The sequence below is a fragment of the Aaosphaeria arxii genome (assembly GCF_010015735.1).
Source record: "Aaosphaeria arxii CBS 175.79 unplaced genomic scaffold BU24scaffold_6, whole genome shotgun sequence".
NCBI classification, from domain to species: Eukaryota; Fungi; Ascomycota; class Dothideomycetes; order Pleosporales; genus Aaosphaeria; species Aaosphaeria arxii.
In genome coordinates this window covers 500,426-528,016 of record NW_022983479.1, presented here as the reverse complement: position 1 = coordinate 528,016, position 27,591 = coordinate 500,426, and the positions used below count along the sequence as shown (strand labels likewise).

Here is a 27,591-nt window from a genome sequence, read left to right as displayed (position 1 = left end):
TGATCAATTCAGCTCGCCCCAAAAGGATATCCTGCCGATCGTCTTGTTGCCTAACCACGCAGCATCAGACCATGGTTCCCCTCGAAACTCTATTTTTCCGATATGCTTTGACATCTATTAAGATAACTTGTGTCATTGGCATCATATGAGAAATTCTCTTTGTGAGAGTTATCATTTGGTGAACAGTAAACCTTATACACGATAAAGCCCTAATATATCAATTTTCGAGCAACCATAGTGTACGGTTCTACTGCACCAATCCCAATCATTACAATACGGCCAGCCATTCAATCAAGCAACAGAAATCACCAGAGACACTGAAGCGATCTGGAGTACAGTCATCACTGCGTTACAATGCCACGCACCGGGTTTTGGTGGCATGCAGTCGAAACTCAGGGTGGCAATCTATCACCCAAAGCAGAATGGTCATCTGTCAAGCCGACATCATAAACGATCTCACAACAATTTGGTTCGTCGGCTCAACTCAATAGAAAAGAAACAGCGAAATGTGCACAGTAGTATACCAGCGGTTGGTTTGATGACGAGATGAAGGTGTTTCAGGGACTTTTCATAGCCCTTAAGGCGCATTTCTCGATTCCAAATCATTGTTATCCAATGGAGATCTTGAAATCTAAGATGTTGATCGTACCGATGAATTCCAGGTTGGAATGGGATATAAATATAATTTGGCCCACGTGGGGTCGGTTGCCTTCTCGCTCAGCCCTGCCCATTCCCCCATAGGGTCGTGAATGTACAATGTATGTATACATCCAGACTCTTTCGCACGAGAAATCCACATGATCTTCAGGCATCTAGTCGGATGTTTGTGACAGTACCTTTCCATATGTTAGACATGTTGACTATCCCTGAGCAATTAGACCCCACGAGTATCGTTGTCGCCCGCTAGTTAGCTGGCAATGGATTATTAACACTACACGACTGTACTACCCCAGATCTCGTCATCTAAAGCACACCAAGGTCTATTCTGATCAACGGCTTTGCATCGCGGAAGCACCCGCAGCAGCGAGTCAAAACTCCGATCAGCGTTGTGGTACCTCATTCGCCACAGGTTCTGGCAGGTGATAGCAAAGTGCTTTGGTGAGATTTCTATCCCCAGCAAGCCCTGCTTCTCCGCGATTGTTTTACTTCGCCGTTCATAGATTCTCCACCTCGAATCCATACCCATATGTGATCCTTCGACACTTGGCACATGACCCCACAAACAATTCATTATGTTCGCCCCATGAAACCGAAGAGAAACCGATATGCATGTCATTCACACACAAGGTCCAAAATCACATTTGTGATACTGCTGTCTAGGCGCTGCCTCACCGTTTTTTGTGTTACGATCACCCCAAGACCTGTTTCAATTGATGACCGATAGCCAGCTCCCACAAAATCAACGCATGAAATTGCAGGCATGAACACACATAATTACCGACACAATAATTCCTTCCCATATGCCTACACAATTTAGAAAGGCCAGAGTTGAAATGGGGATGTCGTTGAAAAGTACTAGTCTCGTGATAATGCACGGACCATATGATTGTAGTCTGGTACCAAAGATTTTGATGATTTTCTGTGACTGCCATCCCGCAGTCGTAAACACAAGACCCCATTATATCGTATTAATTGTACTCTGTGCCAGCATTCATCATGTAAGATTCGATGTGTTGCCAGTGCCTATTTTGAAGTTGCTAATATTGTATTATAGGTACCTTCTACGCCGAACCGCCGCTCGCGCAGTGTCCTCGAAGGCGATTTTCACTCAACCACGATCAGTTGCTGCTATCACACCAGCTTCTCTCAAACTCCACGCTTACACCCGAATCATTCCAGCATTTCAAAGGAGATTTGCCAGCGATGATGCCACCAAGATAACAACCGAATCGATATCAAATGCTACTGCTCAGTCTGAGGCACCCGAAGCATTTGCGCAGACCGCTGCAGAGGCACCAATCGAGGAGAATCTGACTCCGGTGCAAGCAGCTGCAGAAGCCCCGCCGACAAATGCTTCTGCTACTGTCGGTGCGGATGCGCTGGCGGCAGCGGCTCAGACAGCTCAACGCTCGACTAGAAGATCTCGATTCCCACTCCGCGAACCTAGTGCACCTGCCGAGCCTAGTAATGTTATCTACGTGGGAAACCTCTATTATGAGGTGGGCGAGGAACAAATCCAGAATGTGTTCTCTAAGTTTGGCGAAATCGAAAGTCTTGCGATCGCCCGTGACAACCGAGGAATTAGCAGAGGGTATGTCATGACATTCCGTTCTGATTAGACGCAATTACTAACGCCGCATAAGATTTGCTCATGTTACCTACAAGAAGGTTGCTGATGCCGATATGGCTATACAGAACCTCGACATGCAAGTTTTCGAGGGACGAAATCTGGTTGTCCAATACCACAAACCGAGAGAAGTTCGCAGGGGCGGGCAGGCAAGGCCAGCTGACCCTACCAAGACCTTGTTCATTGGAAACATGTCATTTGAAATGACCGACAAAGATCTCAATGAACTCTTCCGTGACATTCGTAACGTCACGGAGGTTCGTGTTGCAATCGATCGACGCACCGGCGTGCCCAGAGGCTTCTCCCACGCTGATTTCCTCGATGTCGCAAGCGCGACTGCTGCCAAGGAGTTTCTTGCTGAGAAGACCATCTATGGCAGGACGCTGCGAGTCGATTATAGCAAGTCAACGAGGCAATCACCCCAAAGGAATGGCGCTTCAGGCGAATCCCAATCCGACAAGGACAACAGTCGATGAAGTACTCGGCTTGAGAAACAGTTTTTGCATACCTTCTAGCAGTTGGAAATCTTGAAGCGCCTGCGTGCCATTTCCCCAAAAGTGCTGGGAGCTTTCACAAAAGGATGGGTGTAGCAAGTACCATATGTCCAGACTTATCGCACTAACCGGTATTCAATTAAGCGACGAGGGATTTGTATTATAGTTTAGAAGGCTAGGGTTGTTTCTTGCATTCCCCACTTTGCCTCGCATGTCTGTAAGAGTAGGATGATGCACGTATATCTGGTCTGGTGGGACTTTGTCCGCACTATATAGGAACAACACATGAGAGAAGATGATGAATGTTAATGTCTTCAATGCCAGTCCCTGCCTTCTTCAGTATTTCGACCCGATTGGGAGGATCCATTTTGTTCTTACGGAACGCGTGCACGTTTATGATCGCTCATAATGGCAGTGAAGGGTAAAGATGACCATCAGACATCCATCAATTAAACTGGTGGTTTGAGTGAAATTGAGATCATCTACTTTACAATTGTGTATCTTCGACGCCCTTGACGACAAGTTTACTCTGCTTGAGCCTTGCATCCATATGCGCCGTGCCTAGCTAATTGCCTTTTGCGCCCTTGACCAGCTCCAACATACCATCGATATCTTCCTGCAAGATCTCAATGCTTCGCTTGCAGGATGCAATAAGCCTACCTACTTCAGCCATATTTGGTTGGTGCCCAGCAATGTCTAATTCCATCTCGGCTCTCTGCTGAGAGTGGTTTGTGCCGCGCCTCTCTGTGTCAGTGGTGTAATCCGAGTTGTCGAGGTCAGACTCATACCTATCTGGTCGTCGAAAGACACGTCTCGCCAGATCCTTCAGCCCCTTTCTCTCCTCTGGCTGCATCAATTTCTGAGCACTCTTCCAAATCGCCCATTCTCTTTTCACGCAGCCAGCGATCACCTGATTACTGAAGACAAGGGCAGCCCTCAGCCGTGCATTCTTATCTCTCAGGTCTACAATATCTTTGCTCAAACGCTCATTCGAAACCCGTGAGTTCTCGGCCCACTCTAAATATCTTGGAATTGCATGTTGCTCGAGGTCGGAGACCCGCTCGCGGTATTTGTCAAGCGATTTGTGGAGATCACGGATCAGGTTTACCTGGATGACTATGGTGCCTCTGTAACTTTCCAGTAAGGCATCGTATGATGTGGGTGACAAAGGAGGGGCAATATCGTCCACGGAGACGTCCGTTACACCATCGTCTTTGAGTTGGGTCCTTGATGCTTCGTGGGCGTTTGGTAGACCAGAAGCGAACCTTTGATTTCTGCGACGTTCGTTGTTCTCCCTGCACATTACGCAGCTTTCTTGAGAATCATCGGAATCATTTCCTATCGATCTCCTCCTTTGGGCTGTGGTCTTTGAGGGGTCTGATTCCTGGTGTGCTGTCATGGATGAGGTATGAGACGCTGCATCCTCATCAAGAGAGTAGATATTATTCCAGTATGTTGTATCAGGGCTTCCTCTATCATTACTGTTCAAAGTCGCAATAGGTAAATGGATCAGTGGACCGTGTTTCGGCCTTGAAGATGTAATAGCCTCGATGCTCTCCTGACTGCGCTCGGTGTGATCAACGTCTTGTTCTACGCCATTCACTTCTCGACCCTTGATGTTGGGGCTTGATGCCTTGTATGCTCCGGACCTCGGGTCTGTCTCGATTCCCCATTGCGAAGAAGAGCTAATAGAGTTCTTCGGCGACATGAGTGGGTGGTAAGGGAAGGCTTTTGCAAAAGCGGATTTGGGGCGTATTGGTAGCCTAAGCTTTATCCTATGCCAGACTCTGTTCTCCCTCTCCAAAGTATCTACGAAGCTATTGTTATCTGAGACAATGATATGATCTAAGCACGGGCTTTCAAAACCACTCTCCGTATCTCCGTGATTGCGGTCATGGTGCGGTTCCCATCTTTGATATCTCGTGGGCAACTCTTGTCTTTCTGCTGGTAGTGACCCTCGTGTGAATGTCGGCATTGCCTTGGCGGAGTACGTCCGAATATGAGCACTGTGAGAAGGCAAGGATTAAGTCGATTTGGATCGTTAGTAGGAGACGTACTGAGAAGTTCGAGAAGTATCGTTGCTCTGGGCGTCGTTTTATGCGACCGCTCAAGTCAACCTCGTACTGGAAGTGTGGTGAATTACTCACAGACAAACATACATTCACATGATTGTGAATGTCGATGGTGAAGACAACCATATTGGTGACAGCGTAGTCTCGCTGGCCATGAATGACAGCGCTGTTAAATGTCTCACACGTGCCCCAAGGCCGATAGAAAGTCTGTTGGTGCTTGCGTGGGAAGGGTTAGTTGGATATTCGTGCCACAGTATTCACAATCGAGAACTGGGACAGATACGATAAATGCCGCGTGGACATGCATCCTATCGCCATTACGAGTAATACCAAATGCTAATCTTGAATTATAAAAATACCCGCCACCCATCCTAACCGAATACAATGATAGGTACCTCATATACTTTGATAAGTGATACCATTAACTACCAAGGAGTGTGAAGCCTCCTTCGAACAAGAACTTCGCCCCCTTCATGCTCTCCTGGCTCCATAGAAATGCAAGTATGATATAAACGAACTCCCAGAATGCTGTGGTCTTGGACGAACAGATGCCGATAACTCCAAGAAAAGCAGACGCCTGTAATCTGATTTGGATTAAAATTTCCTTCTCCCAGCAGCCGCCTTCGCCATTGCAGCTAATTTCCGTTTGCGTTCCTCTTTCTGACGCCTGTGCTCGTTTTCCTCGGCGAGTGCTTCAGCATCTTCCTTCCTGGCAGCCTTGAGAGCAAGCTGCTCTTCGTCCTCCACATCCCATATGCCACCTTCCATGTCTGACAGATCCTCTCCTGAGTCGTAGTCTTCTTCATCATCTTCCATGTCGTCAAGGTCAGACCAATTAGCATATCCGTCGTACCGTTTCGATTGTTGAGTCTGTTTGGCCTTGGTCGTTGGCATGGCCCCTGCTTTCCCACTGGGTCCTGGTGTGGCGCTAGCAGGTTTGGCCGTTCCTTTGTAACCAACCTCAATCGGCTTCTTCATAGGGCGAGCAGTTCCTTGATATCCGACAGATTTTCCTTTTTCCTGAGGTTTGTTCTTCACATCTGTTTGCTTCGCATCGGCACCTTTCGGCCCTGCCTTCTGGTTTGCGGGTCCGGGTTGCTTCCCTTTAGCTGCAGCACGGAGTGCTTCGCGTTCCTTCTTAGTCAGGATCTTGGTCGGTTCATGACGTACGGGAGCAGTAGGCGGTTTCGTTTGTTCTTTTTGTTTTGCCTGTGCTAACATCGCCGCATATCCTTTCTTCGCGACGGGGCGTTGAGCACCCCCAGCAGTGGCCGTAGGAGTGGATGCTGTGGATGAAGTGGGCGTTTTAGGAGCTTGCGATAAAGGTTTCGTGGTAACGGTCTGGGTGGTATTGACGGGTGCCGGCCTCTTTGGAACTACGTTGGCCGGCTTTGGCGCATTTGACGCCCCGATTCCAGCGGTACCCCGATAGGGAACGGCACCTGTAGGAGGGGTTGGTTTCGCTTTTGCTGCATCGGAATATGACACGGGTCGCGTTGCTGGATTTGGTCGGACAGGCTGCGCAGGCCCTTCTTTACGCTGTACCTTTATCTGTCCTCCATCTGGCTGGCCATCAGCTTTCCGCTTGAGCGCTCCTGCCTGCGCTCCTCCGATGCTGCCGTTCTGTGCTGGGCGAGCGGCTGGTCGGGGATTTGGCTTCGGTGATGGTGCCGCGGGCGTCTGCCTTGTGGTCGAGGTAGAAATCTGCCCAGCGGCAGCCGGATCAATAGACGAGAGAAGATTGTTCAGTAACTACACATCAGGTCAGTACTCACTTATCCATACACCCGTAAGTCCCCGGGCATGCCTCAAAAGACGAATGTGTTGACTTTGGAGCATCCAAGAAAACGTGGACTCAAAAGACATATACTGATGCCTATTCCGCCAACAACTAGATTTCCAGAATTCCAGATACATCGGTTTGAAATGCGGGAGATGTTGAAAGAGGTGACTCACACTCATTGTGACTTATCAGTTTGACTCAGTGTGACCGGTCGGGACGTGTGTAGCAGCGATCTAACATGCTTTCGAAAAGACTAGTGATCGCAGAAGAATACTAAAGGGCGCGAGGAAGCACAGAAGAAGGGCGCAACCCTCTTATGTGAGGCGAGAAGTTTGTTGGCTTTATGGTGTGAATGGAGGAACTTGGTGGAAAGAGTGGCGTTGGAAACATGGCCATTTGCCAAGGCCTGATTCTGGTGGTAGTGGGCTATGCCGCAAGAGGACTAGCCAATTTCGCGCCCACAACCATTATTCCAACGTTGCCGAGTGGAATTGTTTCTTCTCTAACCTTCAAAACCGCACTCAGAACTTGAAGCTTCAGTCTCCGGCCAGACGGTATGTGCCTGTTTATCTATCTCATTGTACCGCGCATTCGCTAACTCCCAGCAGGTTAAATCGATTGTGCTCCTGTTCACTTCACCTTCTTCAACAAAACCACATTCAAAATGAAGCTCCTCGCTGCTTACCTCCTCCTCGGCCTTGGTGGAAACACCTCCCCCTCTGCCGCCGATGTCAAGGTAAAACGCATAAGAATAGTGGAATTTGGATTTTCACTAACATTTCCACAGGCTGTCCTTGAGTCCGTTGGCATTGAGGCCGACTCTGACCGTCTCGACAAGCTCATCTCTGAGCTCGAGGGCAAGGACATCAACGAGGTACGATATTAAATACCACGAAAAAATTTCAGTGTAAATTGGGCCATCTTACTAACGACCTGAATAGTTGATCGCCTCCGGTTCCGAGAAGCTCGCTTCCGTTCCCTCTGGTGGTGCTGGTGCCGCCGCTGGTGGTGCCGCCGCTGCCGGTGGTGCTGCTCCTGCTGAGGCCGCTGCTGAGGAGGCCAAGGAGGAGGAGAAGGAGGAGTCTGACGAGGACATGGGCTTCGGTCTCTTCGACTAAGCGCATCGTTTCTGGGCATAGACAAAAAAACGGTATCCTACGGCATGTTAGAGTTATGAAATCATGCGGCATGGGAATGAACATTTGGGAGAAGTCGAGCGAGCAGTCAAGGAACCACGACAATTCTATTTGCAGATAGCTGAAGCGCATCATGCAACCATAGTTACTTTGAATCAAAGCCATACTCTCTCAATATTCGCTTTTGTACCGTTCTGCATGTGCCGAGATTGAACTAATGTGAACAAAAAACTGATGCACTAATCACCACGACCTTTGCTATTCTTGAGAAACAAAACTACAACATAATTTTCTTCCACTATGTAGAATTCTATGTCATAATCTATAATAATTGCGACGTGGTTGAGACCAATCGCCAATCCCTCTGCAGGGGTCTTGGCGCGCTAACCTCCAAAATCTCGCTTAGCTCTACAGTAAATCTGAATTCCCACAGTCAACCTCAACTTCGACAACCGACAAACCAACCCGACCCCGCGAACTCATCGAAGTCATCTGTCCAGCTACTTCGACAAATCGCAATCATGGCTGACGAGAACTACGTATGTATACTTGTATGCTGTCTTTTTGGCACAATTTACTGACTCTCAATCCAGAACGCCGAGGAGGCTGCCGGTACGCATACATTCCCTTGATACGATCCCCCATCCATCGATTCCTACGCGCATACCCCAAGACCCGTCAGATATGTCGAACAAAATTCCAAGACGACCGGCCTGATACTGCTGTGGCAATTACGCAACGAAATGACCATGTTGGGAACCACGAACTGACGATTTACCTGCAGAGCTCAAGAAGAAGAGAGCCTTCCGCAAGTTCTCTTACCGAGGAGTCGACCTTGACCAGTACGTTGTTGCCCCGACAGAAGAAGAATAAGAGCAATCGCTTCGACTGCACACATGCCACAAAGACATCAAAATGCTGACAGGATATGTCCAGGCTCCTCGACCTCTCATCTGAAGAGCTCCGTGATCTTGTCCACGCCCGTGCCCGCCGTCGGTTCAACCGTGGTCTTAAGCGCAAGCCCATGGGCCTCATCAAGAAGCTCCGCAAGGCCAAGCAGGAGGCCAAGCCCAACGAGAAGCCCGACCTCGTCAAGACCCACCTCCGTGACATGATTGTCGTCCCCGAGATGATCGGCAGCGTTGTCGGTATCTACTCCGGAAAGGAGTTCAACCAGGTTGAGATCAAGCCTGAAATGGTTGGCCACTACCTTGCTGAATTCTCCATCTCATAGTACGTTTCCAAAAGCCACGCCACGAAGAAGGATAAGTTCACTAACAATCCTACAGCAAGCCCGTCAAGCACGGAAGGCCGGGTATCGGTGCCACTCACTCTTCCCGTTTCATTCCTCTCAAGTAATTGCTCTGGGTCCTCGGTTGCATGGGTTCTTTGGGGCGGAGAAAATGTACTTCATGACCTACAAATGAATATGGGTGTTAGGTGCATACAACAAAAAAGAATGCGTGCCATACCACTTTCACCCGAATTTTGCGCTTTGTTTATGTGAAAGCGCAGGAACCGCAAGTGCGGGCATGAAGAACTGGATGTAGATTGAATTGACTACATCATTGATTCACAAGATATCATTTCCTTACTTGGTTACTTATGTGACATTGCCGTCTCGCTTTACCTCTATGATATGAACATCCCTCTACTACATATCCCATACCCAAGTATATTTTCTCACACGCATGATATGTTATTGTATTGAATTGATACCAATGAAGTTTGATTCATATCTTTTGTATATCTCCCGAGAAACTACAAGCTACTGAGTGCAGCCTGGACGCCAACGCTACCAGCGTCCTCCCTCCGTGCAATGAAATTCTTCAACTCTTGCACTTCAGCGCCCGCACCTCTTAATCTATCCTTCAACGCCTCGGACCCAATGACGAACAGAGTTGCAACCTCACCCAACACATCCATAGCCCCAGGCTCCAACTCCTCTCCTGTAGGCCACCCTCTGACAACCTCTGCATACTTGGCCATATCCCTCGTCACCACTAGACCACCAGTAAGGCTGATTGTGAATTTGAGCATGTGCGCCAGCACGAGAGCTCGGACGCCCCTTGCGAGCTCTGCGAGGAAAAGGTGGAGGTTCCTTCCGCTAAGGGCCCCTGTGCTTTGCTGGGCAACTCGAGAGAGAAATGAGCACACGCTTTGGCAGGCCTGTGTCTCGCTGCCCAGAAAACTCATGTCCTCGTCGTCTTTGGGCCTGAAGTCTTGCTTCTTCTGCTGGGCGAGACACTTTGCTACCCAGTTTAGGGTGGCGGTCAGACTCAAATTGAGAATGTTGGAGAGTTTTGATTCTAATGTGGTAAGGGTGGTCGATGTTGACTTCTCGATCTCTCGCCTAATGGTCAGATTCGGAGTGCATAGGGGAAGTAGTATCGTTGTTGTAGTTTGCTGTAGGAGATGTAGCATGGTTGTGAGAGTATGCAGAGAGGGCAGATGTGTGAGATCAGGGGGTGTCTTTGAGTTTTCTTGTGATAAAGCGTGGTCGGAAGCACTGAGGCAGATGTTAGTATCCATTTTTGAGAGCAATAGTAGAAGAGACCTACGCGTCCAGGGCAGTCTCTAGGTAGATTTCACCCATATGAGTGAGAAGAAGGTTCAGCAGGTTTTGGACGTCCTTCGGCGTCTCGTTACCAGGCGAGAGTTCTAACCCACGACCTACACCTTCTGCCAGCCATTTCAACATGCGCTTCGCATTTGGCAATGAAAGTTTGCCATCCTCGTCACTAACTTCAATCTCCTTTTTATCGGCATTGTCTTCCTTCACGCCAGCGATTCGGAGAAGCATAGCCTTCTGGGAAGCGGTCATATCAGTGTTGTCCAAGCGATCCATGTACGCATCACGGGCAGAGGCAGCGAGCTCTTTGCCTCGCTGGGCAAGAGATGCGAAATAGGTAGTAGGGACTTTGCGTCGACGTGCATGGTAAATGGTAAACTTGAGAAGCAAAGAAGAGTAAAGCTCTTCCAGATTCTTCTTCTCACGCTCGATATACGATGATCCGACGAAGTAAGGGACAAAGAGATCCTCAAGCTGCTGATCGAGAGTTGCTGCAATCTGAGACGTTACTGGTTCCGGGTGTTCTGTAAGACCATGCGCCTTCAGATCATCAACGAGCGCTGTGACATAGCTTCTGGAGGCTTGCAAGGATCGCAAGAAAGCAAGTGATGATAATTCGTTTGCTTTCCCTAGAACCATCTCTAGCCGCTGCTGAATCGACTGTTGGAATATTCGCTGTAAAAACCGAATGAGAACTTCGTCATAGTAGGGAAACGCCCGCTTGATGATGGATGATTCTTCCTGCACCACTATGCGGACCTCGTCTATAAGTGATTGTAGACTGGGTTCTACGCCTGGCGGTTCAGAGTCAGGATCTTGAAGGCGGTCCCAAGTCTCGGCATCGCCGCTGACCTCTTCTGTTATCAGCTGGTTGCGATCTATGAAGAAGGAATGTTGGTTAACATAGGTCGCGATCACACTCGCTCCGTCGTTGAAGTCACGTAGCGCAATGGCGCAGTCCCGCATGCCATCGTAATTTGGCCGCCTGTAGAAATCGTCGAACTGCTTCAAAAGATCTTGCTCCAGGTTTTCTAGAAACTTTTCAATAACCTCGCGTGTAGGATGTCTTGATTGGATTGCCGTGGTTCTTCTCTTCGTGCCATTTTGGACCGGGCCGCCATTTCCGTTGACATGAGATGTGCCTTCTGGATCCAGCCGAGCACTCAACTTGAGAAGCTGTCGCGCAATATGCGCGCAGCGGACTATGCTCTGTTCATTGCCCATTCTTCGCATGTCTTCAAGTGTCGAGAGATCCCCCCGTTCGCTGACCTCCTGCCAACACTTGATCAAGAACAAAGCATCTTCTGCTCTCTTCCGCTGACGATCAAGCTCTTCGAGTCTCTCTCCAATTCTCACAGCCACGTTTCCTCCGGCGTCGGGACCGCGGTCGTCGTTCGGATCTCCATTCAGGGAACTGTCCAGTCGCTGGAACCGCTCGATAGCCTGGTCCAACTTGCTTCCCAGTGATTCTACGTTGCCATTGTGCTGAGCTTCGGCGCGTCTGACAGCTCCAGATAGCTCGTTTTCGCGTTCTCCAAGCTCCTCCGAGAGAAGATTCAATCGTGACAGCGCATGTTCGAATGTGCGGATTAATGGTTTGGGGTCGAAAGCTTGGTGGTGCGCAGACGCCGGCCCTGATTTGCGAGAGGCAGATACGGCACTGTCGGAAAGGGACTCCACAAAGTCTTTGATAATAAAGTCTTTGCTCTTTCGGGTGGGTTAGAAGGTGTCTTCAAGGGGGTATTCGTCGGCTCACAGAGAAGGTGTCTAGCGTGAATACGGTTCCACGAGCTGAAGCAGTGCGTGACGTTTGATATGAGAGCAAGGACGCCGAGTCGGCACTGGGGCGCGACATTGTCACTAGCTATCTACCCCCCAGAGCATGAGGCTCTTGTTCAGAGCAACGATGCGGAGGTTTGGGCCGCGGTATGGGAGGAGCGGGAAGCTGCGTAGCCTGGCGTTGTGGGAAGAGTGACGTGGATAGAGGCCAGTCAAAAGAGTGTGTCTGAAGCGGTCGAGAAGGGGAGACGCAATCGTTCTGAATGTTTCGGTTGTGTTGTGTGAAATTGTATACGATCAACAATGTTCGAGTATGGGGTCAACTCGTAACGTCCACTGAGGTGTGGCGCCCCGCGTGGACTTGCATTATAGCAACCACAACCCTGGTCGCATTCTATTATTTTCTTAGATATACACATCAACCTACAACCAATACAAAGATAGACTCTTGCATTTCAATCCAAGTCTCTACTACAGTAGTTACTTGCTATTATCTACTTTCGAATCACTGCCACCGAGGTATTGCGCGTCGCACCCCTCCCATGTGAGGCTTAGCCGTGCTACTTGGCGGCTCTTACGGCCCTGTTTTGGTGGGAAAACGCCACGCTCCTCCTGGCACCAGCCTCAACCTTGAAATTGACGTATCCTGTCCTTACCTTAACTTACACTCTCAACCAACTTAAAAACGCCATCCCCAGCACCAATTGCTGTTCCGCCACCTCTGCAACACCATCTTGAGTACTTCAAACACATCCAACATTTCATCCATCGACACCTTCACGCGTTAGGCACAATTGTAGCCTGTATCATGGCCGCAACGGGCGTCACTTCCAGGGAGCAGATCGCTTTCCGGAGAGGGAATCTGGATGGGAGGCCACTGTCACCAAAGGAGCGTGAGCAGATGCTCAAGCCGTTCCTCCCACCAGAGCCCGAATCCACCAAGGGAAGCCCAAAGGCACAGAAGCAGAAACAACAAAAAAGAAGCTCGCGACTCATAAAACACACCCTTCATGTCCTTATACATGCTGTGATATCCTTCATCTTCTCCGTCTTCTTTCGATTTCGTCGTAGCTGGCGCCATGTCAAGAGTAAAGTTAGCTCCTACATATGGCATCACCACCGGACGCCTGAGTTCATACAGCGCGACGTCAAGCATTTGAACAAGTTGCCCCATCATTTGAGCGTCGTCCTGGACTACCATGAGGGCGACGATGATCAAGGCGACGCTGGTCTGGAAGGACTTGTGAAGAACCTCCGTGAAGTTGCAGCGTGGACTGCTTCTGCCGGCATTCCTTTCCTGAGTGTGTACGAACGTACAGGTACGTTGACGATATCAGATCCAGCTCGGTCACTATGCTAATTGGCACTAGGAAAACTCAAGAACTACATACAACAAACCCACTCTGCTATTTCAGGAGAGCTTGAAGCCTTCTTTGGGCCCCGCCGCAAACCCACCCTATCTGTCCGCGCTCCTCACATCCGATCGTACTCTCCACCTTTAACACCACCATCTCGTGCAACATCCCCCGATCCCACCGAAACGAAGGACGAACGACAACATCTGACTGTTCTCCTACTTTCTGCTGAGGATGGAAGGGATACCATGGTCGACCTTACAAAGACATTGTCAGATATGGCACAGAGCGGAACTTTACGGCCAGACCAGATCGACACAAACTTGATCGACGCGGAGCTACGTGAGGCTGTCTCCACAGATCCAGAGCTCTTGATACTCTTCAGCCCGGTGGTGCAGCTCAAGGGGTACCCACCTTGGCAATTGCGGTTGACCGAGATCTTCCATGTACCTGACAACAAAGGCGTCAATTACCAGGTCTTCCTACGTGCTCTTTGCAACTTTGCAAAGGCAGAGATGCGCGTGGGCAGGTGATACAAAAGCAATTGTTTCGATGTATCTTTCTTAATAGAATAATTGTAATATAAAATCCTTCACGAGTCACTACCTTGTCAAAAAAAGCATTATACAATCAACTTTGTTGCACGGCTAATTGATCAGGTATGAAAAAATTAATTACTTCATCTGCTCGGATACACGTTATTGTTGGTGGGCTTCAAGTCCCCATTTCCATGAATGCGGATGTCTTCCTTCATTCCTCTCAGCATGAAAGCAAATCAAATCCCTCCTAATCACTTCAAGGTAATCTCACACCGATGAGCCCTAGGAGCAATCAAGAAGAAATTCTCAAACTCCATGCTCTCTGGCGTGACCGACTCGCACAGCTTAATCCCTGCGCACTCGCGGAAGAAGAACGCCACCGCGTACCTCAGCTCCATCCTCGCCAGGTGGATACCGATGCAAGAGCGGGATCCGGCGCCGAAGGGGTGGAATGCCGTTTTGGCATCTGGCGTGAGGGCTTCGGCTGGCTTGGAAGGTGTCGTGATCCAGCGTTCAGGGTCGAAACTACGAGAAGAGGGTGTTAGATAAAGATAGCGACTGTGAGAGGGTATGTGTGATGTTGGACTTACGTTAAAGGAGAGCTCCAGATCTTGGGGTCTCGATGGAAGGTGTATGCTTGTGTGGAAACGGTGACGCCCTGAGGGACGAATTTGCCAGCTAGTTTTGCTCCTCCTTGCGGTACGACACGAGGGAGACTGCTGGGAGCGGCGCCGTAGAGTCGAAGAGTTTCTTCTATCACTGCATTCAGGAGTGGCAGAGCGATGAGATCGTTCTCAGTAAATCCTTCCTTTAACTGTCCGACCTCGGCCTCCAAAGCCGCCTGCAGCTCGGGACGCTGGAGGACGGCCCAAGTCAGATAAGTAAGAGTGACGCCCGTAGTGTCTGTCCCGGCAATGATGACGTTCATGGCTTCAATGCGGACGTCCATGTCGTCAATATGACCGTCACCCTCTTTCTCACTGTCTTCAATGACTTTGGCGAAGACATTTGCTTCGCCAGTGCGCGACCTAGCTATAGTTACTGCGCGGTCAGCACCCTTCAAAATGAATTCGTAGGCGTTGAACATCTCCTGTACTGCGGGTATCGGAACAAAGCGTAGCAAACGTAGGATGGGCATCTCAACCGCAATCCCCGCACCCATAGTCAGTTTCTTTAGGACTCGGACGAATTGATTTTCCTGTATGAACACATCAGTCAGACCTTGAAAGTAACGTAAAGAAAATTCTCATCTATTCATCCATCAACTTACATGGCCCATCTCAACCATACCAAAGCTCTCGCCAAACGCAAGATGAGCACTGATATCACTGGCTAGCAGCATCCACCAGTTGAACACATCCGCCTTGTCCTGGCTTGCAGCCGCTTTGATCTTCTTAATAGCGAGATGCGCCTTGTCTCTCACGACCTGCTCCCAATTCTCAACAAGATACGACCTGCTGAACGACCTCGACAAGAGCTTTCTCCTGGGCCCATGCTGGCGAGGGTCAATCATGGTGAAGGAACCCGCTTTTGGGAAATTCACTAGGCGTTGGTACCACGAGGACTTGAGATACTTAGTACCAATCTTGTGGATCTCTCTGAAGCCCTGGAGATCGGCGATGCCGACCTCGTTTGGCGACAGCCTCACGATTGGACCATATTTCTGGTGCAGGTCGTCGATGTAAAAGACTCGTTGGCCGGTCACTACTGCTCGCTTGAGGTGAAGATGAGTGAAGCGAGTGTACCATGGTCCTGGTAGATGTCGTGTTGGGCATGTCAGGCCTGTGTATGCGAACTACAGGGGGTCAGAGTGGTGACGTTGATGTACATGAGAAACATTGTACTCACCTTGCAAAAAAGGAATACGAAGGCTACAATGGGGATCCAAAGTGCCCTATTAATCATACCATGTACGTCGGATGTGTCTGCCATCGTGAATCAATGTATATAGTGACAGTGGTTATACAAAAGCTTTCAAAGATTGCAAAAGTCAGAAGAGCAGGGCATGGCGGGGAAGACTTATAGATGACATGCGCAAGCGGACTGACATTGGACCAGGGGGGCCTAGCATGATTACGACTACGAAAAACTCTATCAATCGGACATCGCCAGTTTGTTCTGGATGATGCCTTTGTGCGACGTGGGTGCAGCACAACATTATGCATCGGGACGTGTCTCCGCCTAGTTCCCATTCCGGAGGACGGCCTCGACACGATAGACCATCCAACTCTGGTGCCAATACTTTCTAGAATCAAAAGAAATGGCCATGCAAGCAGAGAAATTATAGGAACAGTCATGTTAAAGTATGGTACTCCTTGACACTAATTAAATGGGCCAGGGTGATATCTATGAGGGTCTTTGTGGGGTCGTGGCAGAGACATAGGGACATGAGAATGGGAAGCCATGGATTCAATGGATCGTTCCCGGAATTGTCAAGAAGCTAAGCTTTGAGCATCGAATTTCGATAGGCTATCAAGGGAGTCAAGCTTTGTTGTAGTACTCGAAAGCATGGACAGAATTATCCTCAGTGAAGTGAAAGTGGTAGACTAGCGCAACAGGGCGACGGCATGCGGGGATCCAGCGCAGGAGGCTGTCCGACAATGCGACCTCGCTGCTACATGACCAATTTACAATTCTAGACAGCTTGTGGCAATGTTGAAGTAGCATGAAATGAAGACTGTCAAGGCAATTTAGTATTTCTGGACAGGTATCTAGAGCAGAGCATCATGTATGTTTGTTTTCAAGATGACTCAACTTTCAAACTACATACGATGCGCTCAACCCCGTCATTAGATGTACCATTGAGAAACATAGTTGCCAAATGATCATGCTTGACCAGTGATGATGAGGACATTTCCAATTTCCAATGGTGACCGGATTCAAGGTTTCCCATGATAAAATCGCATATGCTCCCCAAGCGGTAGGAACGGGCTAGTTGGACCATGGAATGAATAGACCCTTCTCGGGGGAACAGGTATTACCTATCACGCCAGACTATGTCGAGACGACCATGACTTCCGTTCTTGTCTTGAAGCCTCAGATCTAATAATTCCGATGGCGTCCGGAATGGATTGGTTGAGCCGCACCGGAAGCGGACACACTTTTGGCTTCGTCTTTGGATGAAGATGATGAATCACCATACACATCAGTGCCTTAAACGGTTCATGACATACCATTATGTGCCGAGATCCGAGAGGATACACATTGCAAACAGAGCGTTGCTGGAACGAATATACGATGCGGGCATCTCCTCGAGCAGTGTTCGTACACAGTATAGTGTACCTCAAAGCTATATATGAGAACTATAAAGGTGGAATCCAGAATCAATCTTCAACCAAAGGCACAAGACCATATGCTAGAGTGTAAAACTATAGTCTTGTAATCTATCTCTCACTCAAGGTAGTAGAATAGTTACTTGTATTCTCCTCGCTCCTCGCAAATGCAATAGGGACTATGACTCGATCTCAAATATGTGTTCCAAATAATGACACCAAAGAAGATGCTTCGGAATAAAAGATCACTCCAACACCGCGAAATAAGCAACACTACATTGCAATGACGCCTATTCTCAATTAGGAAGGTCAGAAAACCGAAGGTGAGCATCGTGTTCTGCATCGTACCCTGACTCACTAAGCAAAACTTTCGTTTTCCTGAGCAACATTTTGTTCATTCATTTAAGTACAATATCCCATTGAAAATGATTAACTTTGAAATAATTTGATTTTTTTCCCCACGAATTCACGACATCTCCCGCCAGACAGGCTAAGACTACTATTCAAGATGGGGTTCAAGGTCTACAGCCACCCCGCCGAATCTCCCCTTCTACAAAGCACACTCAAAAAAGCTCTACCATACAGCGTCGACCTCGTCTACAGGACGAAGCACGAGAACCGCACGCCAGACGCTCACATACTGGCCACATTCGCTCACGATGGCCCCGTGCCGCCGTGCTGGGCGGTCGCATATCTGGACCGCTCTATGCGCCCTGAAACCGAGCTTTGGATGTTTTCTAGCGGGGAGATGCCAGATCACAATTCGACGGCTGAGAACGGGGTGGAAAAAGATGAATTGTGCAAGACGTGTAAGCAGGCGGTGTTGTCGCTATTCGATCACATGTCCACGCTGCCTGAACCACCACTTCACCCGGAGAACTTGCCGGCGCTCGAGCTGGCTAAACAGCATGAGAAGGAGCATCCGGAGTCAGGGCCTGGTGTAAGGTACACGCCTTCTCCTGGCATGTATATGCGACATCTGCTCATGGGTCCCGTCGTCACGCTCGGTGCATGCCACAAGAAAGTGGTGCGGTTATGCCACGAGTACGGATTGGTGAGGCCAGAGTTCCCGGGTAAAGACGCAGAATTGAATAAGTTCATTTTCAACATTGGCGATTTGCCGCAGATGAGAGATCTACCTAAGGGTTTGAGGTGGGGAGAGATAAGGGAGAAGGATATACCAACTGTGCAGTCGCGGACGAGTATACCTCGCACAACGCGGACACTGCTCTCGTTAAAGAGCGTGGGGGTGTTTGTGGAGGAGACAGATCTCCCTGTTGCATGGACGTTCTTGGGCTTGGATGGTTCACTGACGACACTTCACACTGAGCCTGAGTATAGGGGAATGGGACTTGCGAAGGCAGTGGCTGCTAAGATCATCCGCGAGTATGCGCCAGAGTTGGCGGTTGATGAGCAGGGCAAGGCATGGTCACATGCAGATGTCTATATTGGGAATGTGCAGAGTGAGGCAGTTTGCAAGAGTCTTGGGGGTCGAGCAGCCTGGAACATGTTCTGGATCAGGATTGACTTTGCAAAGGCAGGAAATTTAGCGATAGATGGACCGCAATAAAGATACTAGAGAAAGCAATTAGCTCGCTATCCATAAGAAGATTTTGTAGACAAGGCAGTAAATCTCGATAGTGCTCATACAAAGGTTAAAGTTGTTGCGTGGGTTGTCCTCATTGAAGGACTCAGTGTTAAAAACGAATAATCATAGCGAATGAGATCAAAAGTAGAGATGTAGCTTACCTTTTGGGAATGTTTGAAGTGTATGATTGCTAGGTTAGCATCACATACAAAACATACAATATACGAGAGAACGTTGTTGTGGTCATTTTCGTATTTTTTCGTGTTTCTCGTTGACAGTTCTATATCATTAAGACATAAGCCGACAACTGTTTGGTACACCTGGAAGCTATCGCATTCCAGAGTGGAGCCATTTTTGAGACGCTTAGTCGAAAAGACCGAAGCCCATGTCATCATCCTCGGACTCCTCATCCTCCTCCTCCTTAGCGGCCTCAGCAGCGGCGGGGGCATCACCGCCGGCAGCGGCGCCACCAGCAGCGGGAGCAGCAGCGGCGTACTTGTCGGGGTTGGCAATGCGGTCCTTGAGCTCGGCAATCTCCTCCCACTCGTAGTCGGTCTCAAGAGCAACGGAGATGATGTTCTTGTAGCTGTTGACAACGGAGTGCATGACGGAGGGAAGGGTGGGGTAGCCAATGGCAAGGGAGATGCTGGCAATGGTGGTGATGGCAGAGGAGAAAGCCTTGAGAAGCTGGGACTCCTCAATGTCCAAGACGGAGGCGTCGAAGGTCTGTCCATTGTCGTAGATCTGGGAGATACCCATACCGTAGGTGAAGGGAGAGATGTTCAACAAGTTAAGAAGAGTGGCCTCGGAAGCACCGACCTTGCTGCCACCCTCAATAAGCTTGAGGTCGCTGGTGATTTCAATGGTACCACGGGCAATCTTGGTGGGGACACCGAGAGCCTGGAAGAAAGAGGTCTTTCCGGGTTCCATACCACTGCGCCTATTGTCAGTAATTGTCCTTCGATATACAGCAACCAGGGAGTTCCTTACGTGTTTCCAGCGGGGACCCAGACGTCAGCGGGAGCGAGAGCACCGGCACGAGCGGGAGCAGCGACACGGTTGGCGAGGATCTTGTCACGGATCTCCTTCAAGTCGGAGTTGGTGAAGACGAAACCGACGTTGCCTACATCTCCATCAGTACATTGTGCAAATGCGTCGCGTTGAAGAAGAAAACTCACCCTTGACGTGGGGAAGAAGGCGCTCGTACTCGGGGAAGTCGCTGAGGAATCCCTTCAAAGCACGGCGGACCATGGTGTTCTTTCCCATGAGAACGACACCCTCACCACGGAGGGACTGACGGATCTCGTGCATCTGCTGGGAGGAGACATTGTCGACACCAACGATGAAGATGGACTTGTATTCCTTGAGGAGCTCAGCGAGCTTCTCGAAGTAGACGGCCTTGTTCTCGGATTTGCCCCCCATTTCTTCGGATTTGAGAAAATAGGATATTTAAGGACTTGTTCTATTGTTGTTGTGTTAATTGAGTGAAAAGTTCAAGGAGTTGCGAAAAGTGTGAAGTTGGATTTTGCTATGTGTGGTCCCTGCTCCCGCAAGCGACAATGCGCTAAGACGCTTTAGGTCATCAACTTCTTCAAGTCTTGAGATTTTACCACTACAGATCCCTGCATGCGCATCATAACGACATATGAACATGGCTCTACCATTTCAATGCCTGAAGGCTTATAGGCGCTCTGTAAAAGGAAAAGAAGAAACCCTTCTCATTGGTGCGAGCGGATCACGACTTGTTGTAGTTGAGTCCTCAAGCGGACAGGGCTCAACATGGCCTGCAGAAGAGGAAGCATCAAAAGTGAGGTCAATCCCATAAAAGTCCCAATTCCTTTATATCAATTGCGAATCAAAACTAACTCTCCACCAGGAAACTGAGGCACCAGCCGAAGATGAAGAAAGACCTGGAAAACGCATAAAACTAACCCCAACCAACACCAATGACAGCAACAGCAACAAGTCCAATTTCTCATGTCTCGCCCTGTCCAATGACCAGCAATATATCGTCGCCATAACCGGAGAAGACAAATGCGTCCGTGTCTTCCATATAGATTCCGACTACCGCATCCACCAGCTGAGTCAAAGGTCCGGATCCTCAATTCTCATCATCTCTACATGTACTCACATTCATCCAACAGACCCATGGCTAGACGACCCTGTGCCATCACCTTAACATCAGACGACTCGACAATCTTATGCGCCGACAAGTTCGGCGACGTCTACGCCTTACCGCTCCTCATGTCCCCAGACGACGGCGTCCAGGACCAAGAAGTTCCACCAACCACCTCAACAGCAGAGCAACCCGAAACCCCGGTAGAATTCAAGCCCTCCGCCAGCGTCCTAACCGTCCACTCAGGCCGCAACCGCAAAGTACTCGAGGAGCAAATCCGACAAGCCAGCCTCGGGCAGCGCAAATCCAAAGAGCCGCTCAAGTTCAAGCACGAGCTGCTACTCGGTCACGTGTCAATGCTAACAGACATCGTCTACGCAAACGTCAACGGAAGAGGCTACATCGTTACGTCTGACCGGGACGAACATGTCCGTGTCTCGAGGGCCCCACCGCAGGCTCATATCATTGAGGGTTTTTGTCATGGCCATGAGGAGTTTGTCAACAGGCTGTGTCTTGTTTCGTCGGGAAGGCTCGTGTCTGGAGGTGGTGATGCGCAGTTGTTTGTCTGGGATTGGCTCAATTATCGCCTTTTGACGACCATCGATGTCAGGGATGCCGTGCTTCGGTTCTTGAAGTCCCAAGCTGAGCTATCGAGCATCGTACCTGCAAACGAAGAAGGGTTCAAGGTGGCAGTGACGGGCATTTGGAATGTACCACGCAGTGATGCACAAAGGGACGAGATCCTCGTGACGTGCGAAGGTGTTCCTGCGATCTTCCACTTCGGCTTTGACGAGGCGGGGAAAAAGCACGAACAGGCTATACCGTTGAACGGCAACGCTATCGATGTCACTGTCATCCAGCAATCACCGGATTCATGCGTCGCTGTGGCCTCGGTGGATTATGTACACAAGCCAGGTTCCCTGAAGGACCCGCGCGAGCAGAAGGTATGTTCACTTCTCGTTTCCACTGAGAAAATCCCTGGATTGGAGAATAAACTACTGACCCGTCAAGCAGGACGACCAAGCTATTCCGACATTTACTTCCGGACCAGACGGACAGTGGCAGGCAGATTCGACTCTAGACACAGCTGCAGGTTTCTTGACAAAACAGCTCTCCACCGCCGTGGGCGCGGCTGGATTAGCCGGGGAGGTCGATTTGAAAGCCATCCAAGGTCTTCTGTACGGGACTGCCAATCTAAGGAAACAGCCCGGTACGGATCCTGACCAAGTGGCGTAAGGCCAATCACTGTACGTAGCCTACTTGGTATGCATGCTTTGAACAAAAACAGTAATAACGATATTTTTATGTCACTGATATTAATCTGGAAGCGTATATAAGAACCAGGAACATAATGTGGTGAGAATTCATAACGGTAGTCTAGGCCGAATCAACAATGGCATGATCCCAAAAACTCATTGTGCAATATCTAGTCCATCCGTTCAAGCCTTCTACATTTAAACCACGCTCAAAATCTATATAATATGCCATGCGGCGAGCCAGTACCGGAGGCTCTAGCCAAAACAACCGGAGTACCATTTGCAATGATTCCCCAGCTCTGATCTATCCCGTCATGTTTATGGCGTGCGGCTGAGAGGAAATACTACTTTGTTCGATCCTGGAAAGAGAGAGAAAAATCCGTAAGACAGATGCAAAGCCTTAGGGGAGAGCCCCTTCGATGGCGTGTAAAAGATCGCAAGTTGATATGCAGGGATGTACCGAGCCCAATGCCAAATAAACAAAGTCGCTAGGTGTGTTGAGAATTTGAGGAGATGTGGGAGTTTCCTAACGTCTATGCGCGATGTTGATTCATTCACGGAAACGCCAGTGGTGAGGTGGGGTTAATTTATAGGAGAGGGTTGGAGCGGTACTCGGGAACGACGCCATTGGTCTGTGACTTCTCGGCCTGGTTCTCGGTTTCCAATCCGTTCTCGACGTGGTCGTCCTCCTCGGCGAGGAATTTCTCGGCCTCGAGAGCTGCGACACAGCCAGATCCTGCAACGTACATCAGTAAATGGAAATTCGACGTGCCAACAATGGTGAAATAGGGTAGTACTAACCTGCGCTGGTAATCGCCTGTCTATATCGCTTATCCTGGACATCGCCAGCAGCGAAAACACCCTCGACGCTGGTGAGGCCTCGGCCAGGCTCGGTGATGAGGTAACCGTCCTCGTCCATGTCAAGCTGACCCTTGAAGAGGGACGTTGCGGGGTCGTGGCCCACGGCATAGAACAAGCCCTTTGCCTCGATAGTCTGCTCCTCTTTTGTGACATTGTTCTTGATGACTAGATGTGTCATGAGGCCGTTCTTCTTCTCCTCTCCCTTGATCTCCGAAGGGCTGGTGTTGTACATGATCTCAATCTTGGGGTGGTTCGCGAGGCGGCGGGCGTTGGTCCTGCTGGCTCGCAGCTTATCCCTTCGGACGAGGACAGTGACCTTCTTGGCCTTCTTTGTCAGGTAGAGGGCCTCTTCTACAGCGGAATCACCACCACCGATGACAACTAGAGGCTGCTCCTTGAACATTGGGAGAGAACCATCACAGACAGCGCAAGCGGAGACACCGTTGCCCCAGAACTTCTCCTCTCCAGGAAGATCGAGTCGTCGAGCTTTGGCGCCGGTCGCAATGATCAACGAGTCTGCGGTGTGCTCCTCCTCCTCGATTTCCTCATCGTCGCCCATGGGGTGCAACCAGTACTTGAATGGTCGGGATTTCAGGTCGACCTTTGCGACTGTTTGAGAGATGATTTCGGTTCCGCAAGCCTCAGATTGCTCGCGCATTTGTTCCTGATCGTACTTTAGTACAAGTTTAAGATCATCGACTACAGCAGACATACCATCAACTTCTGTCCCTGGATGTGAGTGAAGCCGGGAAAGTTCTCGACTTCATCGGTAGTCGTCAATTGACCACCTGCTGCGATGCCAAGGGCAAGGAAACCCTCATAGAGAACAGCTGCAATTTTGTTAGACTAGTGCAATTGGTATTATTTGGACATGAAAACTCACGCTTGAGGTCGGCCCTGGCAGCATATATCGCTGCGGTGTGACCTGCTGGCCCAGAGCTGTCCAGGTACGTCAGTAAGTTGTTCCATGATCGACACTCTCACATCGGCAATTATCTGGCGGCAGACGATTATCCCGTCTCCCACTCCCGGTCATACAGTGCCGCACTATACATGGCTGGCGCGTGCAACAGTAATTGACACTCCACGCAACACGCGAAAGAGTTGCCTGCCACCAACAAGTGTTGAGCGCTGTACGCAACCAAGGAGAACCAGACTGTATTTCGTTGCGAAGGAAAACGGTAATGTGTTGGAACTTACCCGATGACTATTTAGATGATTAGCTAGGCTCGAGAATACATAAACCAGAGACTGTAACTTACTGACTACCCGTGAATGCATCCTCCGCGAACTTGTTGCGAGGGTTGAAGCCGGGCTCGATGTAGGTGAAAGCCCCGCGGTTGGTGTAGTGCGGTGGGAGGAGGAAGCTGCGACGGCGACCGGCAGCGAGAACAGGGAGAGGAATCGTGAGGAGGTAGCTCGTCGGAAGGTTGAGGCGAACACTTTGGCGGTATCGTTCGTCGCGTGCGGGTTATGTGTAGGTCTGGGTATGTGTGTGGGTGTAGAAAGTGGGATGAAATAGTTTTCTTTGGACGTGGGTGAAGGTCACTTTTTGGGAACGGCCGAGCGGGAGTATATGGAGGGGTTGAAGGATGAGCGCAAGAGACGAGAGGAGGCGAGGTGGATAGAGGAGTGACGGGATGACAAAGAGGATGGAAGGCAATTGAGCAAGCAATTACAAAATAGAAGCTGCTCGGCGATGGTGAGGTGAAGATTCGGAGACGACGTCGGATTAAATTGGCCTTTTGAGGGTGGGTTTGCTAGTTTGAAGAAAGTAGTGGAAGGAAAGCGCGCTTTCAAATGACAGAATAGAATGTCCTGGCCGGGCGATACAGGGTCATTCACAGGGGGGGAGCACGCAAGAGAAACGTAAACCATCGGCTACCTATGAGTACCTTTGCTGTACTACAGAAACCTACTATTGCCACCCGTGTACCTAACAGTATCCCATAGTAACCTTGTTCCTCGTAAGTACACAAATGTACTCCGTACATCACCAACAAATCACTCTAGGCTATCTGCTAGTCCCTCAGTTCCACCTCTGGATTTGCAAGCACGAAAAACCCAGACCGACCGGCCCCAAACACCATTGACCACAGAGCACACAATACGGAGAATACTTCTCATACTCGTACATTTCCGTCACTGTTTTATCGGTATTATTAATCGTACAAGACATTTCTTACGCATGTGCACGATTGTTCTCGAGTATTATAGATACCTAGGTATCTTAGGTACCTAGACATGTGTCCATTGAATCTACAAAGGCTGTCATCTGAGATACAACGATGCGACATAACCCTTCTGAATAGACATCTTTGCCCTATCGCATTGCTCCATCTTGATTCTTGACCCCGTTTTCAGCACGACAGGTCGGCCTACGTTGACGGGCTAACTACTCGTAACTGAGCGACTGACAAAAGATGACCGCCTGGCCAGGGCCTGCAGCAGGACGCCCCTCCCATTACCTTTCCTTTTCTGTCTTTCCATCTGATAAGCCTGCAGCAGAATTCTCCAACGCCTCGGAGACACCCCAGCACAGCAATACCAGATGCGCTAATTCAGGGTTGATGTTTTCGAACTCCCTGACTCGAGCATTCCCATTGCCGATGAAAATCACGACAACCTATAATACCAAAACGAGTATTATATTCGTTGTGGTTGCGTTACAAGGACGGTGGGGACTCTGGGAGTGATCGTGCGGCGTGTATTCCGACCGTGACCTACCGAGGATGGCCCACCTAGGTAGCCACCCACTGCCACCTAGCCTACCGCGCCTACGTCATGAGACCAGATCTAGGTTAGCCATCTAGCGTCCCTGATCTCGTACTTAGAGGACTAGGCCATCAGTATTACAAACAAACAAGTTACAAGAGACGTCAAACTTCAAATTTGAGACTGTCCGGAAGGATTTCCCTCGGAGCCTCCTGTGGATAGTGGCTAGTAAAACTGTGTTCTCCGTATCTTCCCTTCCATCGCTTGCAAGAATCGGATCCATACCCTGCAGAATTTCGCAAGGCAATAATGCGCGTGTTCCGATGCAAGTAGGTGGAGGTAAGCATACGAGTACAATTCCATGTTGTTTCTTAACAGCTGGATACGCAGTCTCCACACTGCAAACATAGCCCCGTCTATCTTCCTCTGTCCATGTGTGAAGACAAAAGTAGTCCGACCCACACAGAGCGGAAGCTAGTCTGGTCCATTCCTACAAGATTATACATCGCAACAATGAATGCATATGAGAAATGAGGGGACGCGCCCCCATATGCGGACCAACATGCTGCAATTCAATCAATTCGGCTCCACGTTTCGGTGCCGCAGTTTCTCCACTTACTGGAGCCATTGAGTGAAGATTGCGAGCGAGGGAGAAGGCTTCTAGTCGAATCATTATCAACCGTTGAAACCCTTGAGTAGCTTGAGCGCACTCTCGAATGCCTCCACCACGCTCACATCTGTGAGAAAGTCAGTCAAGGGATGGTGTTCCGAATTCATGAGGGAATACGGGATCTGTTCCGAAGCGAAAGGAAACAAAACATTTTTAGCGATAAGACATGGGCACTCACAATGTTGTCTGGTCTGTTCAAGGCGCTCCTCTGAATGCTGCACATGCGCCATGCGAGTACGTATGCTGGAAATGGGTAAGCCGTAATTCCTATCAAATATAGTGAGACAACCGACCGGGAAAACGTCCGGCTCGTCTCCTGAGCCTGCCCTGACTCTGACCACACTCGAAAGAACTATCCTCATGATAAGTACCAAGGTTCCAGAATGTGTGAAGGATGTGTTGTTACATTCATGAGGGCATCCCATTCTTCCATTAGCTTTGCTTCATTACTCTCGCACTCCTTGATGGTGGCATGATATCGGGAAGCAAGGTCTCCCCAATCGAAGGGATCTAGTTGGTTGGCAGGATCCGAATCGAACTCGGTCTCGCTCAGATCTCCATCATTCTCGTCCACTGGTTTCTCTGGCTCGCCAATTTGTTGGACACTTGTTGATACTTCTGTCCCTGTTGAACTGTGCGATCGTTGGAGTACCTGATCATGGTGGACACCACCAAAGGGCTCAGCTTCTGAGCCTTCATGGCTGGCTTCCATCGTGCCAGGAAAAGACTTCGTTTGCAGTCCACGTTTGTGATGAGTGAAAGGGTTGCGTTGGAAGGGACGACTACTATACACCAAGAGCTATCGCTGTTCGGGGTGGTCAGTGCTTAGCAAACCGCGTAGTGAGGGCATGTTCTGGAGATCTACATATTAGAATTTACATTAAGGTGAAGATTTGTTTACTTGCTGAGATGTGATCATTCGAATAGTCAAAATTATGTACTCTACATACTGTCTTCACGAGTAGCAACGACATGCGCAGTAGTTGCTGGTGTTTTGTTGTTGTGTTTCTTCCAGATAGAGCGAATCCCACATGCCCGCACTAGACCTTTTCCGGAGCCGGTCGCCTGCAGCACAGTACGTCAGATGGCTCGGTGC

General features: G+C 49.6%; 12 protein-coding genes across 12 annotated transcripts; 6 read left to right on the top strand and 6 right to left on the bottom strand.

Moving 5' to 3' along the window:
- Positions 1-1,594: 1,594 nt before the first annotated feature.
- Positions 1,595-3,214, top strand: BU24DRAFT_393954 (RNA-binding domain-containing protein). The gene is made up of 3 exons (XM_033525211.1): positions 1,595-1,658; positions 1,715-2,251; positions 2,304-3,214. Coding segments are annotated over exons 1-3 (999 nt in total). The 5' UTR covers positions 1,595-1,656; the 3' UTR covers positions 2,764-3,214.
- Positions 3,215-3,263: 49 nt separating this feature from the next.
- Positions 3,264-4,491, bottom strand: BU24DRAFT_424288 (uncharacterized protein; the record flags this gene model as incomplete). Its single annotated transcript, XM_033528462.1, has 2 exons — positions 3,264-3,521; positions 3,570-4,491. Coding segments are annotated over 2 exons (1,097 nt in total), but the record flags the coding sequence as incomplete, so codon positions are not given.
- Positions 4,492-5,447: 956 nt separating this feature from the next.
- BU24DRAFT_452219 (uncharacterized protein) lies at positions 5,448-6,925 on the bottom strand (the record flags this gene model as incomplete). Its single annotated transcript, XM_033531174.1, has 2 exons — positions 6,810-6,925; positions 5,448-6,605 (listed from the first exon to the last, which is right to left on the bottom strand). The coding sequence occupies exons 1-2, from the start codon at positions 6,813-6,815 to the stop codon at positions 5,448-5,450; spliced, it is 1,164 nt and encodes a 387-aa protein (XP_033381622.1). The 5' UTR covers positions 6,816-6,925.
- Positions 6,926-6,949: 24 nt separating this feature from the next.
- BU24DRAFT_424285 (ribosomal protein 60S) lies at positions 6,950-7,785 on the top strand. Its single transcript, XM_033528461.1, has 4 exons — positions 6,950-7,190; positions 7,245-7,372; positions 7,424-7,510; positions 7,578-7,785. Exons 2-4 carry the CDS (start codon positions 7,301-7,303, stop codon positions 7,752-7,754), a joined length of 336 nt encoding a protein of 111 aa, XP_033381621.1. The 5' UTR covers positions 6,950-7,190; positions 7,245-7,300; the 3' UTR covers positions 7,755-7,785.
- Positions 7,786-8,232: 447 nt separating this feature from the next.
- BU24DRAFT_442419 (putative 40S ribosomal protein S15) lies at positions 8,233-9,524 on the top strand. The gene is made up of 5 exons (XM_033530523.1): positions 8,233-8,311; positions 8,366-8,384; positions 8,557-8,614; positions 8,709-9,005; positions 9,062-9,524. Exons 1-5 carry the CDS (start codon positions 8,294-8,296, stop codon positions 9,129-9,131), a joined length of 462 nt encoding a protein of 153 aa, XP_033381620.1. The 5' UTR covers positions 8,233-8,293; the 3' UTR covers positions 9,132-9,524.
- BU24DRAFT_424284 (exocyst complex component Sec10) lies at positions 9,507-12,216 on the bottom strand. Its single transcript, XM_033528460.1, has 3 exons — positions 12,101-12,216; positions 10,334-12,051; positions 9,507-10,281 (listed from the first exon to the last, which is right to left on the bottom strand). Exons 1-3 carry the CDS (start codon positions 12,197-12,199, stop codon positions 9,534-9,536), a joined length of 2,565 nt encoding a protein of 854 aa, XP_033381619.1. The 5' UTR covers positions 12,200-12,216; the 3' UTR covers positions 9,507-9,533.
- Positions 12,217-12,554: 338 nt separating this feature from the next.
- On the top strand, positions 12,555-14,255 carry BU24DRAFT_372549 (Undecaprenyl diphosphate synthase). Its single transcript, XM_033524506.1, has 2 exons — positions 12,555-13,442; positions 13,494-14,255. The coding sequence occupies exons 1-2, from the start codon at positions 12,932-12,934 to the stop codon at positions 14,009-14,011; spliced, it is 1,029 nt and encodes a 342-aa protein (XP_033381618.1). The 5' UTR covers positions 12,555-12,931; the 3' UTR covers positions 14,012-14,255.
- A 13-nt stretch (positions 14,256-14,268) lies between these two features.
- Positions 14,269-15,949, bottom strand: BU24DRAFT_442416 (cytochrome P450; the record flags this gene model as incomplete). The annotated part of the gene is made up of 4 exons (XM_033530522.1): positions 14,269-14,542; positions 14,608-15,215; positions 15,288-15,812; positions 15,866-15,949. 4 exons carry the CDS (start codon positions 15,947-15,949, stop codon positions 14,269-14,271), a joined length of 1,491 nt encoding a protein of 496 aa, XP_033381617.1.
- A 1,712-nt stretch (positions 15,950-17,661) lies between these two features.
- Positions 17,662-19,019, top strand: BU24DRAFT_424282 (uncharacterized protein). Its single transcript, XM_033528459.1, has one exon. It carries the CDS (start codon positions 17,798-17,800, stop codon positions 18,857-18,859), a length of 1,062 nt encoding a protein of 353 aa, XP_033381616.1. The 5' UTR covers positions 17,662-17,797; the 3' UTR covers positions 18,860-19,019.
- Positions 19,020-19,240: 221 nt separating this feature from the next.
- Positions 19,241-20,299, bottom strand: BU24DRAFT_464085 (60S acidic ribosomal protein P0; the record flags this gene model as incomplete). Its single annotated transcript, XM_033532181.1, has 3 exons — positions 19,241-19,811; positions 19,868-20,000; positions 20,056-20,299. 3 exons carry the CDS (start codon positions 20,297-20,299, stop codon positions 19,241-19,243), a joined length of 948 nt encoding a protein of 315 aa, XP_033381615.1.
- A 125-nt stretch (positions 20,300-20,424) lies between these two features.
- On the top strand, positions 20,425-22,292 carry BU24DRAFT_233893 (guanine-N(7)--methyltransferase subunit TRM82). The gene is made up of 4 exons (XM_033522212.1): positions 20,425-20,684; positions 20,754-20,968; positions 21,022-21,937; positions 22,005-22,292. The coding sequence occupies exons 1-4, from the start codon at positions 20,523-20,525 to the stop codon at positions 22,227-22,229; spliced, it is 1,518 nt and encodes a 505-aa protein (XP_033381614.1). The 5' UTR covers positions 20,425-20,522; the 3' UTR covers positions 22,230-22,292.
- Positions 22,293-22,836: 544 nt separating this feature from the next.
- Positions 22,837-27,207, bottom strand: BU24DRAFT_464083 (thioredoxin reductase; the record flags this gene model as incomplete). Its single annotated transcript, XM_033532180.1, has 7 exons — positions 22,837-22,985; positions 23,051-23,774; positions 23,825-23,940; positions 23,994-24,049; positions 24,311-24,317; positions 24,377-24,552; positions 26,867-27,207. 7 exons carry the CDS (start codon positions 27,205-27,207, stop codon positions 22,837-22,839), a joined length of 1,569 nt encoding a protein of 522 aa, XP_033381613.1.
- Between the last annotated feature and the right edge of the window lie 384 nt (positions 27,208-27,591).